Raw genomic sequence first — 16,713 nt, 5'->3', positions numbered from 1 at the left:
TCCCCGCCGCTTGGCGCTGTGGCGATTGGCTGGGCAGAGTCGCTTGCTGATGACGTTTTGGTGCAGATGACCGCGTTGGCTCTGCTGCAGGCCGGCGTGGGGCTCGCCATAGCGGCGGCGGCGTGGCGGCCCTTGGCCCCTGAGGCGGCGCGGACCGGCCGGACCTTCCCCGGGCTCCTCCCGCAGAGCCACCCATCTGTCTGCCCGAGCCCACGGGCGGGAGCGCCACTCGAGCGCGCTCCCTGATTGAGAAGGCGCCGCGCAGGCCTCGGCCTCGCCCGGCGGCCCTTGCTGCCGGCCAGCCATGGCCTCCTACAAACCGGTGGTGGTCCAGACCGTCCCCAAGCTCGGGGAGAAGATCACGCAGGACACGCTGTATTGGCGGGGCTACAAGGTAGGAGGCAGGCCCGGCGTGGGAGGCAGCGGGCCAGAGCGCCGGGTGTGACCCGGTCACAGGGCGCGGGGTCTGCTCCCTGCCTGTTCTGCCAGCTCCTGTGGTCCCGCTTAGCAGCCGTGCCTTAGGACCGCCCTGCAACCTGTTAAGCGGCTTCCCAGGAAACGAGACTGACTTGTGCCCCAAATTGGCTCAACAGATGTAGTTACTGCCCTAGTTTTTTTTGCTGCTTTCATGCAAAATCAAAGTATCTTTAAACACGTGTGAGTGACTAAGGTTGTTTTTTCCTCAAAACACATAACTACTGGGTCAGGTGTAATGCATGAATTGGAAAAAATTGGTAAGAGCAGAAGTAGCCTGGCAGAAGAGAAACTCAGTAGGATTGTACTTAAAAAATGATTTCGTTCTAAATGGAGTTTTGAGCTCTCTGTAGGAAGAATAGGTTTTGTTTTGCTGTTTTAGTTTTTGATGGTGTGCTTATATGTACTTAATGATCTTTATCGCAATTGTTTTAGACACCTGTTCAGATAAAGGAATTCGGTGCAATAAATAAAATTGACTTCTGCCCAGTTTCTCCATATAACTATGCTGTCACAGCCTCCTCAAGGGTAAGTGGCTTTTCTGAGGTCTTTATATCCCTGTATTTCAGTTGGTATCATGTGAGCAAACTTAATGTCTTCTTCTTTCACTAGATCCACATTTACGGTCGTTACTCTCAGGAACCAGTCAAAACGTTTTCTCGCTTCAAAGATGCTGCTTATTGTGCCACATACAGAGACGATGGCAATCTGCTTGTTGCTGGCAGTGAGGAAGGCAGCATTCGCCTCTTTGACCTTAGTGGAAGAGCACCCCTGAGACAATTTGATGGTCATACTAAGTAAGAGAGTGTTGTTTTTTTCTTTTGCTTGTCTGCTTTGCATGTTGCTGAAAATCAGAATAATACTGATCTATGTTGCTTGTAACCATCTCATGTAGGTCTAACTGAAGTGTAGATTTTTAAACTGAATTCAAAATTGGAGTGATTTTTTTTTTTAATTATTCTAAATATGAATTGAGTACATGAAAGAATAAATGCATGTTCTAATTCAGGTAGGTGTCTGTTAATGTGTTGTGTAGACATAGTCTTCTGGCTTCATGGCGCAGTTTATTTGATGCTGGCAGGAAAAGAGTTCTAAAAAGTGGCTAAACAAAAACGGTGAAGAAATAGTCCAGGAAGAGCAGGAATCCCTAGAAAATTAGGGAAAATTAGAAAATCCTTGGTGCGTGGTGGTTGGGTGTGGTTGGGGTGGGGATGGAGTTAGAAGAGGAGTTCTGATCTACTAATGACGAGAAGGTAATGATAATGCTATGGAAGACTGGAACATGTTTTATCTGCCTAGAACACCACAACCACCTCCTTTCAGTGGAAAGCAAACAGCAGGTGTCGAGAGTATTTGTATGTGAGGTTTGTGTTTGTAGATTGGGTATTGTCTTATGTCCTAAACATTAGGGTAATGATGGTAGGATTTAAGTTATCTGTTTTCTGTCAAAGTCATTTGCTCTTGGAATGTTATGATGATAATAGAGATTCAAATAGTGATAAAGAACAAGAAGAGTGTCCAGTCCAGTCATACTTAAAATTGTCTATTATATTTTTTTTCCTAAACAGTGCTAGTACACAGACCTTTAAGTAACAAAAGCAGAATTTACAGCTTTTGAATGAGCATCTAGTGGACTTGTAAAACCTTTAAGACAGGTCATATCAGTGCTTAGGTAACCATCTGTCAGCATGACCCTTTTTCTGGCTGGAAATAAAAAAGCTAACATGTTTTTAACCTCTCAAGTGAGGCCTTGTAACCACCAACAGTAGACACTTTGCACTTTTAAGTTAAAGAGAATACTTAAATAAGCTTTTCATACAGACTTAACTCTTCTGGAAACAAGTATATGTTTTAACTTTGGATATTGTTTACTTTGATTTCTAGAGCTGCTCATGTAGTGGGCTTCCTGTCTGATAAATACCGAATATTTTCTGGTGGTGATGATTACTCATCAAATTTGTGGGATATTCCAAGTGGTACGGAAATCATCTCATACAGTGAACATACAGACTATGTGAGATGCGGATGTGCAAGTAAAGTGAATGCAGATGTGTTTATAACAGGTTTGATTTTAATTTTATATATGCTTTTGGATTGAATTGAATTAAAATGCAGAAATAAGAAAATTGTCATATGGAATGACAGAGTCACAGAATGGTAGGGGTTGGAAGGGACCACTGCTGATCAAATACAGTCCAACCCCTCTGCCCAAGCAGATTCACCTAGAGCAGGCTGCACAGGATTGTGTCCAGGTGGGTTTTGAATATCTCCAAAGAAGGAGACTCCACAACCTCTCTGGGCAGCCTGTTCCAGGGCTCTGCCACCCTCACCGTGAAGAAGTTTTTCCGCATGTTCAAGCGGAACTTCCTGTGTTCCACTTTGTGCCTGTTGCCCCTTGTCCTGTCAGCAGGCACCACTGAAAAGAGCCTGACCCCACTGTCTTGACACCTGCCCTTTAGATATTTGTAAGCATTGATAAGATCCCATCTCAGTCTTCTGTTCTCCAGGCTAAACAGAGACAGGTCTCTCAGCCTTTCCTCATAAGAGTGGTGCTCCGTTTGCTTGATCATCTTCACAGCCCTCTGCTGGAGTCTCTCCAGTAGTTCCATGTTTTTCTTGAACTGGAGAGCCTAGAACTGGACACAGTACTCCAGATGTGGCCTCACCAGCGTAGAGTAGAGGGGGAGGATAACCACTGGCCTTCTAGGCCATAAAGGCACATTGCTGCCTCATGGTCAGTTTGCTGTCCAAGAGGACTTGAATGATCTTTATCGCAATTGTTTTAGACACCTGTTCAGATAAAGGAATTCGGTGCAATAAATAAAATTGACTTCTGCCCAGTTTCTCCATATAACTATGCTGTCACAGCCTCCTCAAGGGTAAGTGGCTTTTCTGAGGTCTTTATATCCCTGTATTTCAGTTGGTATCATGTGAGCAAACTTAATGTCTTCTTCTTTCACTAGATCCACATTTACGGTCGTTACTCTCAGGAACCAGTCAAAACGTTTTCTCGCTTCAAAGATGCTGCTTATTGTGCCACATACAGAGACGATGGCAATCTGCTTGTTGCTGGCAGTGAGGAAGGCAGCATTCGCCTCTTTGACCTTAGTGGAAGAGCACCCCTGAGACAATTTGATGGTCATACTAAGTAAGAGAGTGTTGTTTTTTTCTTTTGCTTGTCTGCTTTGCATGTTGCTGAAAATCAGAATAATACTGATCTATGTTGCTTGTAACCATCTCATGTAGGTCTAACTGAAGTGTAGATTTTTAAACTGAATTCAAAATTGGAGTGATTTTTTTTTTTAATTATTCTAAATATGAATTGAGTACATGAAAGAATAAATGCATGTTCTAATTCAGGTAGGTGTCTGTTAATGTGTTGTGTAGACATAGTCTTCTGGCTTCATGGCGCAGTTTATTTGATGCTGGCAGGAAAAGAGTTCTAAAAAGTGGCTAAACAAAAACGGTGAAGAAATAGTCCAGGAAGAGCAGGAATCCCTAGAAAATTAGGGAAAATTAGAAAATCCTTGGTGCGTGGTGGTTGGGTGTGGTTGGGGTGGGGATGGAGTTAGAAGAGGAGTTCTGATCTACTAATGACGAGAAGGTAATGATAATGCTATGGAAGACTGGAACATGTTTTATCTGCCTAGAACACCACAACCACCTCCTTTCAGTGGAAAGCAAACAGCAGGTGTCGAGAGTATTTGTATGTGAGGTTTGTGTTTGTAGATTGGGTATTGTCTTATGTCCTAAACATTAGGGTAATGATGGTAGGATTTAAGTTATCTGTTTTCTGTCAAAGTCATTTGCTCTTGGAATGTTATGATGATAATAGAGATTCAAATAGTGATAAAGAACAAGAAGAGTGTCCAGTCCAGTCATACTTAAAATTGTCTATTATATTTTTTTTCCTAAACAGTGCTAGTACACAGACCTTTAAGTAACAAAAGCAGAATTTACAGCTTTTGAATGAGCATCTAGTGGACTTGTAAAACCTTTAAGACAGGTCATATCAGTGCTTAGGTAACCATCTGTCAGCATGACCCTTTTTCTGGCTGGAAATAAAAAAGCTAACATGTTTTTAACCTCTCAAGTGAGGCCTTGTAACCACCAACAGTAGACACTTTGCACTTTTAAGTTAAAGAGAATACTTAAATAAGCTTTTCATACAGACTTAACTCTTCTGGAAACAAGTATATGTTTTAACTTTGGATATTGTTTACTTTGATTTCTAGAGCTGCTCATGTAGTGGGCTTCCTGTCTGATAAATACCGAATATTTTCTGGTGGTGATGATTACTCATCAAATTTGTGGGATATTCCAAGTGGTACGGAAATCATCTCATACAGTGAACATACAGACTATGTGAGATGCGGATGTGCAAGTAAAGTGAATGCAGATGTGTTTATAACAGGTTTGATTTTAATTTTATATATGCTTTTGGATTGAATTGAATTAAAATGCAGAAATAAGAAAATTGTCATATGGAATGACAGAGTCACAGAATGGTAGGGGTTGGAAGGGACCACTGCTGATCAAATACAGTCCAACCCCTCTGCCCAAGCAGATTCACCTAGAGCAGGCTGCACAGGATTGTGTCCAGGTGGGTTTTGAATATCTCCAAAGAAGGAGACTCCACAACCTCTCTGGGCAGCCTGTTCCAGGGCTCTGCCACCCTCACCGTGAAGAAGTTTTTCCGCATGTTCAAGCGGAACTTCCTGTGTTCCACTTTGTGCCTGTTGCCCCTTGTCCTGTCAGCAGGCACCACTGAAAAGAGCCTGACCCCACTGTCTTGACACCTGCCCTTTAGATATTTGTAAGCATTGATAAGATCCCATCTCAGTCTTCTGTTCTCCAGGCTAAACAGGGACAGGTCTATCAGCCTTGCCTGATAAGAGTGGTGCTCCGTTTGCTTGATCATCTTCACAGCCCTCTGCTGGAGTCTCTCCAGTAGTTCCATGTTTTTCTTGAACTGGAGAGCCTAGAACTGGACACAGTACTCCAGATGTGGCCTCACCAGCGTAGAGTAGAGGGGGAGGATAACCACTGGCCTTCTAGGCCATAAAGGCACATTGCTGCCTCATGGTCAGTTTGCTGTCCAAGAGGACTTGCAGGTCCCTCTCTGCAGAGCTGCTTCCCAGCAGGTGAACCTGTACCAATGTATGGGGTTAGTCTTCCCCAGGTGCAGGACCCTATACTTGCACTTGTTTAACTTCATCGGGTTCCTTGCTGCCCAACCCTCCAGCCTGTCCGGGTCTTGCTGTACGGCAGCACAGCCTTCTGGTGTGTCAGCTACCCCTACCCCTCACCTTCTGGTGTGAGCTACCCCATACTGATCTATGTTGCTTGTAACCATCTCATGTAGGTCTAACTGAAGTGTAGATTTTTAAACTGAATTCAAAATTGGAGTGATTTTTTTTTTTAATTATTCTAAATATGAATTGAGTACATGAAAGAATAAATGCATGTTCTAATTCAGGTAGGTGTCTGTTAATGTGTTGTGTAGACATAGTCTTCTGGCTTCATGGCGCAGTTTATTTGATGCTGGCAGGAAAAGAGTTCTAAAAAGTGGCTAAACAAAAACGGTGAAGAAATAGTCCAGGAAGAGCAGGAATCCCTAGAAAATTAGGGAAAATTAGAAAATCCTTGGTGCGTGGTGGTTGGGTGTGGTTGGGGTGGGGATGGAGTTAGAAGAGGAGTTCTGATCTACTAATGACGAGAAGGTAATGATAATGCTATGGAAGACTGGAACATGTTTTATCTGCCTAGAACACCACAACCACCTCCTTTCAGTGGAAAGCAAACAGCAGGTGTCGAGAGTATTTGTATGTGAGGTTTGTGTTTGTAGATTGGGTATTGTCTTATGTCCTAAACATTAGGGTAATGATGGTAGGATTTAAGTTATCTGTTTTCTGTCAAAGTCATTTGCTCTTGGAATGTTATGATGATAATAGAGATTCAAATAGTGATAAAGAACAAGAAGAGTGTCCAGTCCAGTCATACTTAAAATTGTCTATTATATTTTTTTTCCTAAACAGTGCTAGTACACAGACCTTTAAGTAACAAAAGCAGAATTTACAGCTTTTGAATGAGCATCTAGTGGACTTGTAAAACCTTTAAGACAGGTCATATCAGTGCTTAGGTAACCATCTGTCAGCATGACCCTTTTTCTGGCTGGAAATAAAAAAGCTAACATGTTTTTAACCTCTCAAGTGAGGCCTTGTAACCACCAACAGTAGACACTTTGCACTTTTAAGTTAAAGAGAATACTTAAATAAGCTTTTCATACAGACTTAACTCTTCTGGAAACAAGTATATGTTTTAACTTTGGATATTGTTTACTTTGATTTCTAGAGCTGCTCATGTAGTGGGCTTCCTGTCTGATAAATACCGAATATTTTCTGGTGGTGATGATTACTCATCAAATTTGTGGGATATTCCAAGTGGTACGGAAATCATCTCATACAGTGAACATACAGACTATGTGAGATGCGGATGTGCAAGTAAAGTGAATGCAGATGTGTTTATAACAGGTTTGATTTTAATTTTATATATGCTTTTGGATTGAATTGAATTAAAATGCAGAAATAAGAAAATTGTCATATGGAATGACAGAGTCACAGAATGGTAGGGGTTGGAAGGGACCACTGCTGATCAAATACAGTCCAACCCCTCTGCCCAAGCAGATTCACCTAGAGCAGGCTGCACAGGATTGTGTCCAGGTGGGTTTTGAATATCTCCAAAGAAGGAGACTCCACAACCTCTCTGGGCAGCCTGTTCCAGGGCTCTGCCACCCTCACCGTGAAGAAGTTTTTCCGCATGTTCAAGCGGAACTTCCTGTGTTCCACTTTGTGCCTGTTGCCCCTTGTCCTGTCAGCAGGCACCACTGAAAAGAGCCTGACCCCACTGTCTTGACACCTGCCCTTTAGATATTTGTAAGCATTGATAAGATCCCATCTCAGTCTTCTGTTCTCCAGGCTAAACAGAGACAGGTCTCTCAGCCTTTCCTCATAAGAGTGGTGCTCCGTTTGCTTGATCATCTTCACAGCCCTCTGCTGGAGTCTCTCCAGTAGTTCCATGTTTTTCTTGAACTGGAGAGCCTAGAACTGGACACAGTACTCCAGATGTGGCCTCACCAGCGTAGAGTAGAGGGGGAGGATAACCACTGGCCTTCTAGGCCATAAAGGCACATTGCTGCCTCATGGTCAGTTTGCTGTCCAAGAGGACTTGCAGGTCCCTCTCTGCAGAGCTGCTTCCCAGCAGGTGAACCTGTACCAATGTATGGGGTTAGTCTTCCCCAGGTGCAGGACCCTATACTTGCACTTGTTTAACTTCATCGGGTTCCTTGCTGCCCAACCCTCCAGCCTGTCCGGGTCTTGCTGTACGGCAGCACAGCCTTCTGGTGTGTCAGCTACCCCTACCCCTCACCTTCTGGTGTGAGCTACCCCTCAGCAAACTGGCTGAGGGTACACTCTGTCCCCTCATCCAGGTCATTGATGACTATATTGAACAAGATCCAGTACTGACCCCCGGGGAACACCGCTATTTACAGGCCTCCAACTGGGCTCTGCACTGCTGATGACAACTCTCTGAGCTCTGCCATTCAGCCAGTTCTCAATCCACCTCACTGTCCACTCATCTAACACACAGTTCCTAAGCTTACCTGTGAGGATGTTGTGGGAGACAGTGTCAAAAGCCTTGCTAAAATCGAGGTGAACAACATCCACTGCTCTGTAAATACAGAGAATACAGTAGGGTCTTGTTTATTATATTTTAAATGTGGAGGATGTGTCTTCCTACTCACTGTCTACTTTGTTGTTTCCTTTTTGCTTGCTTTTTAAGCTTGACAATGATGTTTGTAAGGAAACTCTTGAGTGACCTAATCTTTAACATTGTTTCGCTTTAGGCTATTGGGGTTAATGGGACTGTTCCGACTGGCCTTTGAAAGTTTTAAGAAAGTCCTGTGAATGCATCCTTTAGTTGGGATTGACTGAAGTGTTTTATCCAGGTTTCCGGAGAAGGACACTAGTTCCATTGTAGTTTGTACAGCCCAAAACTGTCAGAATCAAAATTGAAAGGTCATGTGAGGAGTTACTCGAAATAAGTTGCTTTCTGTTTTCCTAGCAGTAGCTTCCTATTAATCTGTGGTAAATTGCTATGGAAAAAATAGTCTCTTGTGCCTCCTGAAGTAATGAATACTAGGTTTCATCAGGTTGCCTCATACTTATTGTTATAAATTGATTAATGGAAGAGAAATAAAATTAAGACTTAAATGACTTTTAAGGCCTGACACATTGCTAAGGTTACAATTCAAAGGCTTATGTTGCCCAAAGGCTGTAAATTAACCAAGATAAACTACAGAGTGTTCAAAGTATATGGTTTAAAGCTGTTTCCATTTGGCAGGAGCTCCTTTAGGTTGTAGGATGTGGCTGTCTTAGTTCCTGAAATAATTGAAATTACGAAACTGAAGATATTTGTGATGTTGTTTGCAGGTTCCTATGATCACACTGTGAAGCTGTTTGATGCACGAACAAAAAGTAGTGTCATGACAATAGAACATGGCCAGCCTGTGGAAAGCGTGCTTCTCTTCCCTTCTGGTGGGCTTCTGGTATCTGCAGGTACTTATAAAATCAATATCTTTTCTGTGGCCCTAATTTGTGAGAAATAATTTGGCTGCTTCTTTCTTGTGTGGTGTTTTCATTTGGTAATGAAGTGATAAGTGATGTAACTGCTGGATTTCTCAAACATCTTCTTTAGGCATCTGTATTGATCTGGAGGGTGAAGGAAGGGGTTGTCTTGTCTCTAATTTGATTTTCCTGTAGTTGGTCTGAAAAAAAAAAGAAAGAAAAGACATTTCTAATGACAAGATACAGATTCTAATTAACCCAGTGCTAAAGTGAAGGCATGAACACACTCGATCTTTCTCTTAATGATGAGAGGTTTTTTAGTCTCTTATTGCCATTGCATCAGAGGTTCTGTAATGCAGTGGTATCTAGAGATATTTTTTTTTTTTCCTTGGTAAGGAGTGTGTTGAATCGTTCAGCTGTGCCTGCAGAATGGCCTAAAAAAGAGCTGGCTGGTAATGTGTCTTGTCCCACGAGATAGTCATAATGGATGGGGGTAGTGAGTAGGTACAGAAAACTTTGTGTTATGGAGGAGGCACTGTAGCACTCTGTGAAAACTTCTCCAGAGAAGTGTAAATGTGTACATCTGTCAAACTTTTTTGTGTGCTTCCTTCTCACAGGAGGTCGATATGTCAAAGTTTGGGATGTACTAAAAGGCGGACAATTACTAGTTTCACTTAAAAATCACCATAAAACTGTAACTTGTTTATGCCTGAACAGCTCTGGACAAAGGTTGCTGTCAGGATCCCTGGACAGGTTAGTAGATTTTGTGGCTTTGTTGTGACATAAATTCTTTAGGACTTTTTTTTCTTTGAAAGTTATTATGCATCAGTGTGAATCTGTGCTTTTTGGGGGTTTTTTTGATTAAACACTTTTTAATTGTTAGAGTTGTAACTTATTTGAAAATATGTCCTGGGGCCAAGGGATATACTGTGATATATGTTACCCTTTTTCTCTTATTAGCGTGAATGTCAGTAAGGGTTTCGTGTGCCATTTGGGAATGTGTGTGAGGAACTTCTGAATAAGCATTCATTTTTCTGAACCTCTTAACTGACCTTTGCAAACACCATATAGTAAATATTCTTAACTTTAATACAGTTTGAATAACAGAAAATATACTATTATTCACCTTTAAAGAGCCTGGGTTTTGTGTCTCTGTGCTATTGCTTTTTGTACCCAGGATGCACAGGTGAAAGATGTCCTCCTTGTTTTTTTGTTTGTTTGGGTTGAGTTGCTGAGCACCAATACTCAATCTGTTGTCTCAGAGGCATTAAAAATATGAGGTGGTCTGAAATGACAGTGGTCTTTTCTCTTCCTCCCTCCCTGCTGTACTTCAGTGTTGTCATTCACTGCTCACAACAATGAAGTTCATACTTGTAAGATAATATTTTGTTTCCCATTAATTTAATATTTCCAATCTTCAAACAAATCGTTAAGGAGCAGCCAGATATAAGAATATCTATGGATTTACTTCCAGAAATTGTCAATAGATCTTACTTCTAAAATTCAAGAACAAATTTGAAGAAATGCTGTCATAGTGTTTCCTAATACGCATTGCTGAAGTCAGATAGTCACTACCTCTTCAATTTCTTCTGCCCTTGCCCCATTTTCATCTTTTTTGCATGTGGGTAATTCTTTCTTGACTTTCATATCTCTTTTAACAGAACCTTTCAGTTGCAGGAGAGTTAATAACTAAGAAGCTCAGTGGCTTCAGCTTCAAATGGAAGAATGCTTTCTATAAATACTCAGTTTTTTAAAATGATCTATAGAAGAGATGGATATGAGAGTGATGAAATCCCTGTAAAGTATCTACAATAAGGCATTACTAATGCAGTTTTACTCATTATTCTTTTATATAGGCATGTGAAGATTTACAGTACTACTTCCTACAAAGTAGTCCACAGCTTTAACTATGCAACATCCATCCTCAGTCTTGCATTGTCGGTAAGTACAATCTTTCTAGGTAAGGTAGTTACTGATACCTTTTAAGTCACTGAAGTAGTTAATTTTTGCATTCATTGCTATTCTTCTGCTATACAGAAAAGTAGGATGACAGAATATATTCCTCCCAAGTGAAAAATGCATTAAGATGGTCTAAACATAATACATTCAGATACCAGATGTTACCTGATTAAATCTGTACAAACTGGTGCTTATTAAGTAATGACAGTATATATCATAGGGAAAGTATTCAGTTTAGAAGGCAAGTTTTTTGACTTTAAGAAGTTTGTACTTATCTTTTGCATTTCAGGAACATTCTGTGTTTTCTTATGTGCCAGTGATGAAAGAAAAAAAGTAGTTCGTTTGTTGAGAAATTTAGATTAGGATGAACTTGTCTTAAAAGTTGCTTGTGTCAGGTTGATCTGAGGAAAAGAGGAGAGGGCACGAGGTATGAGCATGAACAAATTTGTTTGCTAAGACATACCTCGTACTGTCTTGGAAACAGAAAACAAATACTCTCATTTCTCTGAAACATTTGAATTCCAATGGATATGTGACCCGCTGGCTAGAAATTTGGAGGCTAGCACCACTTTTTAAAACAATGCTGTCCCCATGTAGTCACCCTCTTATGTAGCCTTTGAAAGACATGTAAATGGACTGTGAGGGATCTATACTACCTTTGCTACTTTACTATTGTCCTGCTCTTCTGCAACCTAGGGGAAGGTGTGTGTGTAGGGGCTGTCTCCTTTTCATCATTTCCTACCTTGTTCCATAAATGAGTTTTGAATTACTTTGGTTGAGGTGAATAGTACAGAACCAAAAAAAAAACCCCATACCCTTTAAGCCTCTACAGCAGCTGTGAAATGTGCAATACTTGTAGTTTGGCATCTCCAGAGCTGTGTATATATTTTTTGAAACATAATGTTTTCTTTCCTGTTGACTAAAACCATTGAGTTTTAAGTGGTCGTATGAGAACATAAGGCTGGCTCTACTGGGTCAAACCAAAGGCCAGTCTAATTCTAGATACTGCTTCCAACTAAGTAGATATGCATGGAAAATGAAAAACAGGGCAAGTGTGTATGACAATTTTCCTTATACTCTCCCAAACTCCAGACTAATTTTTGGATGAGAAATTAGCTCATCAGAGTGTAGTTTCTGTGTAATTCAAAGAATTTACCTTACATAAACCTGTTTAGTCTTTCCTTGAGCTTGGATAAACTTTTAACCTTCACTAGATTCCTTGACAAGGAATTCCACATTTCTGCTATGTGTTGTGTGAAGAATTGCGTCCTTTCAGTCCGTTTGAACCTTTATTAGCTTCATTTGACGCCCCTAAATGAGACATTGATGAGACATTTCCATCCATACCTGTCATTATTCTGTAGGCTTTTGTCATATCCTTCTTCAGTTATCTTTTTTCCCGTACTGAAGAGCTCCGTCTCAAATCAAGCCAATCTTTGATTCTCTTCATGGTTTTTTTTTATTATATTCTGAATCTGCTATTGTTCTTTAAGAATGACTCTTGTGGCATTTGAGGGTAAACAAAGGATTTATTTATCATAGAATATACTTACAGAAGGCTGTTAATGCATATCATAGAATATACTTACAGAAGGCTGTTAATGCATATTTGGGCTAAAGCATTGAGTCAGGCTTTAGTCCCTCTAGATGTTTGTTAAAGGTTTATTAGATGGATAACGTTGCTTACAATCATAGCCTGGAAGCTGTCCATATTTTGAACAAGGTATTTGACCAAAGCATCTCACAGAGGTGCCTTCCAATTCAAGTTATGCTATGACACTGTGATTAGAGCCTTCTAATTAAGAATATTCATTTACAAATCTGCATGGTAGAGCATGCATCATCAAGTAAAACACTGGGTTCCTAACTGTGATTTCTTCATTTTAGCCTGAAGACGAAACCATAGTTGTAGGCATGACCAATGGGGTGCTAAATGTTAAACACAGAAAACCTGAAGAAAGGAAAGAAGATTCTCAAAAGAAGAGACAGCCGTCATATAGAACCCATGTGAAAGGAAGAACTTACATGTCTAAACAGGTATAGGGGGGTGAGAAAAAGTGTACTGAAGCACTCCTCAAAACTTTTTTTTTTGAGTGTGCCAAGTTAAAGAAAGGGAAGGGAGGGAAGTCACATACAAGTTTGGTAATGCATCTAATTCATTGTGTCTATGTCTGTCTTATTCTGAAGTTGTCTTTCAATTCTAGGAAGATTTCTGTGTCAGTAAACCCGTGAAACGTGTTTTGAGGAAATACGACAAGCTGCTAAAGAGCTTTCAGTCTTCCAAGGCCCTTGATGCAGTGCTGGAGGTAAATCACTGGGGTTTGTCTCACCAGAGTTGTGTGCTGTCATCTAACCTGGGTGTTTTCTGTTATGTCGAACTAATTTTATTTCAGCATATAACTGGAAAGGAATCAAAATTGTGTGGGTTCTGTCTTGGTTTTGCTGGTATCAGCCCTGTTTCGTGTGTAAAGATGTTGCTTTGGTACTAAACTCCTGTATCTGTCCAGCCACCCATCAGGCTTTACACTCCTGAAGTTACGGTTGCAGTCATGCAGGAGCTGCATCGCAGAGGCACACTGAGGAGCGCGCTTGCAGGACGAGACGAGAAGCAAATTAATCTCCTTCTTACATTTGTGGCAAGGTATTATTTTAACCTGAGTTCTCTCTGACTATTTTGACACCTGTATTTTTTAATAACTTGTGCCACAGTCTCAACAGACGGGTACTGGAAAACTGGTGCTCTTGAAATCTCACATGCCTCTGCTTTCTGATAGCCAGGTCTGGGATAGTACTGAAACAGTTTACATGTTACCACAAAACAATTTTTCTCATAGTGGGAGAGAGTATATTTCACTTCTCTGCCAGACATTCAACCCTCAGTCTGTTATTTTCTGTGTCCTTGATAAAAGTAATGTACTTCATGTACAGGCTTTTGCTAGTCCTCCAACCCCCCACTGCCTTCCTGAAAGGAGCAGGGAAAATACCATGCATGAGGCTATTTTTGCCTCGTGTCTCTGAGTGCTGTTCTGTGGTGTCTATTTGTGAAGGAGAAATTGTCTGTTTGGCTGTATGACAAAGCTGCTTGTTGGTGGGAAAAGGAGTACTGTTGACAAAACTGGTAAAATTGGGATGTCTTCTACTTTTGCAGGCGTGTGATTGAGCCTAGATTTACTCCCATACTGGTGACTGTTGCAGATATGATCACTGGTAAGTACAACACAAAAAAGATTCCCAAAGCCATATAGCTAGCTTGGAAGGTAAAAGTGCTGTGTTTTTAAGAAGCAAAACCTTTATGTTTGTAAGTTCGTGAGCTCAGGGTCAAGAGAATGGTTCAAAAAAAGATATTGCCAGATAACTTTGACCACAGTCAGTATCTGATTTGCACCGGCTGCAGGAAGCTCCTCATGGTCTCTTAAGTATCTTTGATACTTCATCTTTCTATACTTACATAGTACGAGTGACTTCTGCTTCTGCAGTGAGGTAAAAATAGTATTTGAGATGGTAAAACTTCTGTTAGCTTGACTTACTGTGAGTACATACCAGTAATTAACACTTTTCAGAACACCATTAAAGTTGTCTCGTGTGTACACAATGTTGGACTTACGCCAGACTCCTTAAGTGCATCTCTGACAAGCTAATATAATTTTCTTATTTTTGTAGATATGTGGATTCTTAAGTGGTGTTTGTTTGTTTGGTTTTTTTACAGACATTTATCAGCCTGTGGTTGGGCAGTCAGCAATTGTTGATAGACAGTTCCTGAGACTTCAGGAAGCCATAGGAAAAGAGATTGACTATCAAGAGGAACTACTAGAAGTTTTGGGAATGATGGATACACTGTTTGCTACTTTTACTAAGAAAAGAGATACTCATGGAGAAGAGAATAAAAGTAATGGTCTTGCAGAGACCATTGAAACAAATATGATTAACTGACTGACAACCATCACAGCAAATTGTGACAAAAATAACATGGACTTGAAATACATGGCCTGTTCTCCTGATAACTTTTATAATAGTGACTTTCAAAATAAGCCCCTCTACCTTGAAGTCCTGTCTTTCAAACTCTGTTTCTGAATGGGCTGAATTACTGAAGACAGAGAAAGAACAGCAATTTCAAGATTTTTCCATGCAATATTTTTCAAAAAAATTTAATTTTAAAGTTTTATTCCAAAGCTATGTAACTTTTAAAGAGTGTTTTGTGCATCCAGTACTAAGTCATTATTTGATTTAGAGAAAGTAAACAATTTTCGGTTTTTATTTACCAGAAAATAATTGAGATTTATCTAATTTTAATGTGTCATTGTTCTTATTTAAGGTTAATACCCCATCTCACATACTTGGACATAGGAATATGCATTTGATAAAACTTGACTACATTGTGTTTTCTCTCCCTGCTTCATCTCTATTTCAGACTTCCACAAATTCATAGGAAACAGCAAGATGACTGAAGAAAACAAGTGCATGCTTATGTATATGAAAAAAATTGTTAGTTTAATTTTTTAAATAACCTAATTCATTATAATGAATTATAATTCTCTAGAAAATACATAATTCCTACTTCTAAAGGGAAATTTAATTAATGTAGTGAGTAAGTAAACTGCATGCCAGTGAGAAAATCCTCAGTTAAGTAAAAGAAATAATTTTTTGTGTACTTCTGTCACTTTCAATGTACAGTAGATGCAATTTGAGTCTACAGTCTTATCAGTAAGTATTTGAATGTTTTCTTTTAACTTCAGTGCTGGAGAAGGATGGTATGCTTTGGAAAGATGGGTGTGCCAAAGACTGCTGAACACATACAGAGTGACAGTAGGGTAGAATTTTGTCCTTAATCTACTTTTGGTGACTTGCACTTTCCCCATGGCAGCTAATTTATTTGAGATATAATGTGAATTTCCTGCAAAAGCAGTTTACTCGTGTGGCAATGAAAGGTGGGTATCAGTGGAAGAAATGAACAATTTTGTAAGTTCTACCTAAAATCACAACAATATTTGAGTGAAAAGTGTGGAACTGTATCTGGTCTGCCCTTAAATTAATGTGAGCAATATGTGTTCCTGGCTATTGGGATTTGCTGGTCTTGAAGATTTAGAATGATCATAGAATTGCCTAGTTCGCAAGGGATCTTTCAGATCATCTAGTCCAACCATCAGCTTAACGCTGACAAAAGCCATCACTAAACCACATGTCTCTAAGCATGATGTCAACCCATCTTTTAAATACCTCCAGGGATGGTGACCCAGCCACTTCCCTGGGCAGCCTGTTCCAATGCTTAATAACACTTTAAGTGGAAAATTTTTTCCTAATATCCAATCTGAAGCTATCCTGGCACAACTCAAGGCTGTTTCCTCTTGTCCTCTCACCTGTTACTTGGGAGAAGAGAAGGACCGCCGCCTCTCTACAGCCTCCTTTGAGGGAGTTGTAGAGAACAATAAGGTCTCCCCTCAGCCTCCTTTTCTCCAGGCTGAATAACCCCAGTTCCCTCAGCCTCTCCTCATAAGACTTCTGTTTGAGCTCCTTCACCAACTTTGTTGCCCTCCTCTGGACATGCTCCACAACCTCAATGTCTTTTTTGTAGTGAGAGGCCCAAAACTGGACAATGACACAGGTAACAACGAGGAGCGTGTTCATGCAAACTTTTTTATTTTCCTTGCTGCTTACT

At 40.5% G+C, this 16,713-nt stretch overlaps 1 protein-coding gene and 1 long non-coding RNA gene across 3 annotated transcripts; both read left to right on the top strand.

Annotated features, from left to right (window-relative positions):
• Nucleotides 1-70: 70 nt before the first annotated feature.
• Nucleotides 71-15,708, top strand: UTP15 (UTP15, U3 small nucleolar ribonucleoprotein, homolog (S. cerevisiae)). Of its 2 annotated transcripts, XM_014965138.1 has the most exons (12): nucleotides 71-394; nucleotides 910-1,002; nucleotides 1,087-1,271; nucleotides 2,359-2,537; nucleotides 8,967-9,092; nucleotides 9,719-9,854; nucleotides 10,958-11,042; nucleotides 12,948-13,097; nucleotides 13,265-13,366; nucleotides 13,568-13,701; nucleotides 14,209-14,267; nucleotides 14,767-15,708. In XM_014965138.1, the coding sequence occupies exons 1-12, from the start codon at nucleotides 305-307 to the stop codon at nucleotides 14,988-14,990; spliced, it is 1,563 nt and encodes a 520-aa protein (XP_014820624.1). In that variant the 5' UTR covers nucleotides 71-304; the 3' UTR covers nucleotides 14,991-15,708. The 2 variants fall into 2 exon arrangements, with proteins under 2 accessions (XP_014820624.1, XP_014820623.1); XM_014965137.1 differs by lacking the exons at nucleotides 71-394; nucleotides 910-1,002; nucleotides 1,087-1,271; nucleotides 2,359-2,537 and adding an exon at nucleotides 6,829-7,007.
• On the top strand, nucleotides 3,259-4,885 carry LOC106901994. The gene is made up of 3 exons (XR_001414414.1): nucleotides 3,259-3,353; nucleotides 3,438-3,622; nucleotides 4,710-4,885. It is a non-coding gene; the product is annotated as an uncharacterized LOC106901994 (long non-coding RNA).
• Nucleotides 15,709-16,713: the final 1,005 nt, after the last annotated feature.

The sequence above is a fragment of the Calidris pugnax genome, unplaced genomic scaffold, assembly GCF_001431845.1.
Source record: "Calidris pugnax isolate Ruff unplaced genomic scaffold, ASM143184v1 scaffold273, whole genome shotgun sequence".
NCBI classification, from domain to species: Eukaryota; Metazoa; Chordata; class Aves; order Charadriiformes; family Scolopacidae; genus Calidris; species Calidris pugnax.
Note: the sequence above shows the minus strand (reverse complement) of the source record. Positions and strands in the feature narration are given on the sequence as shown.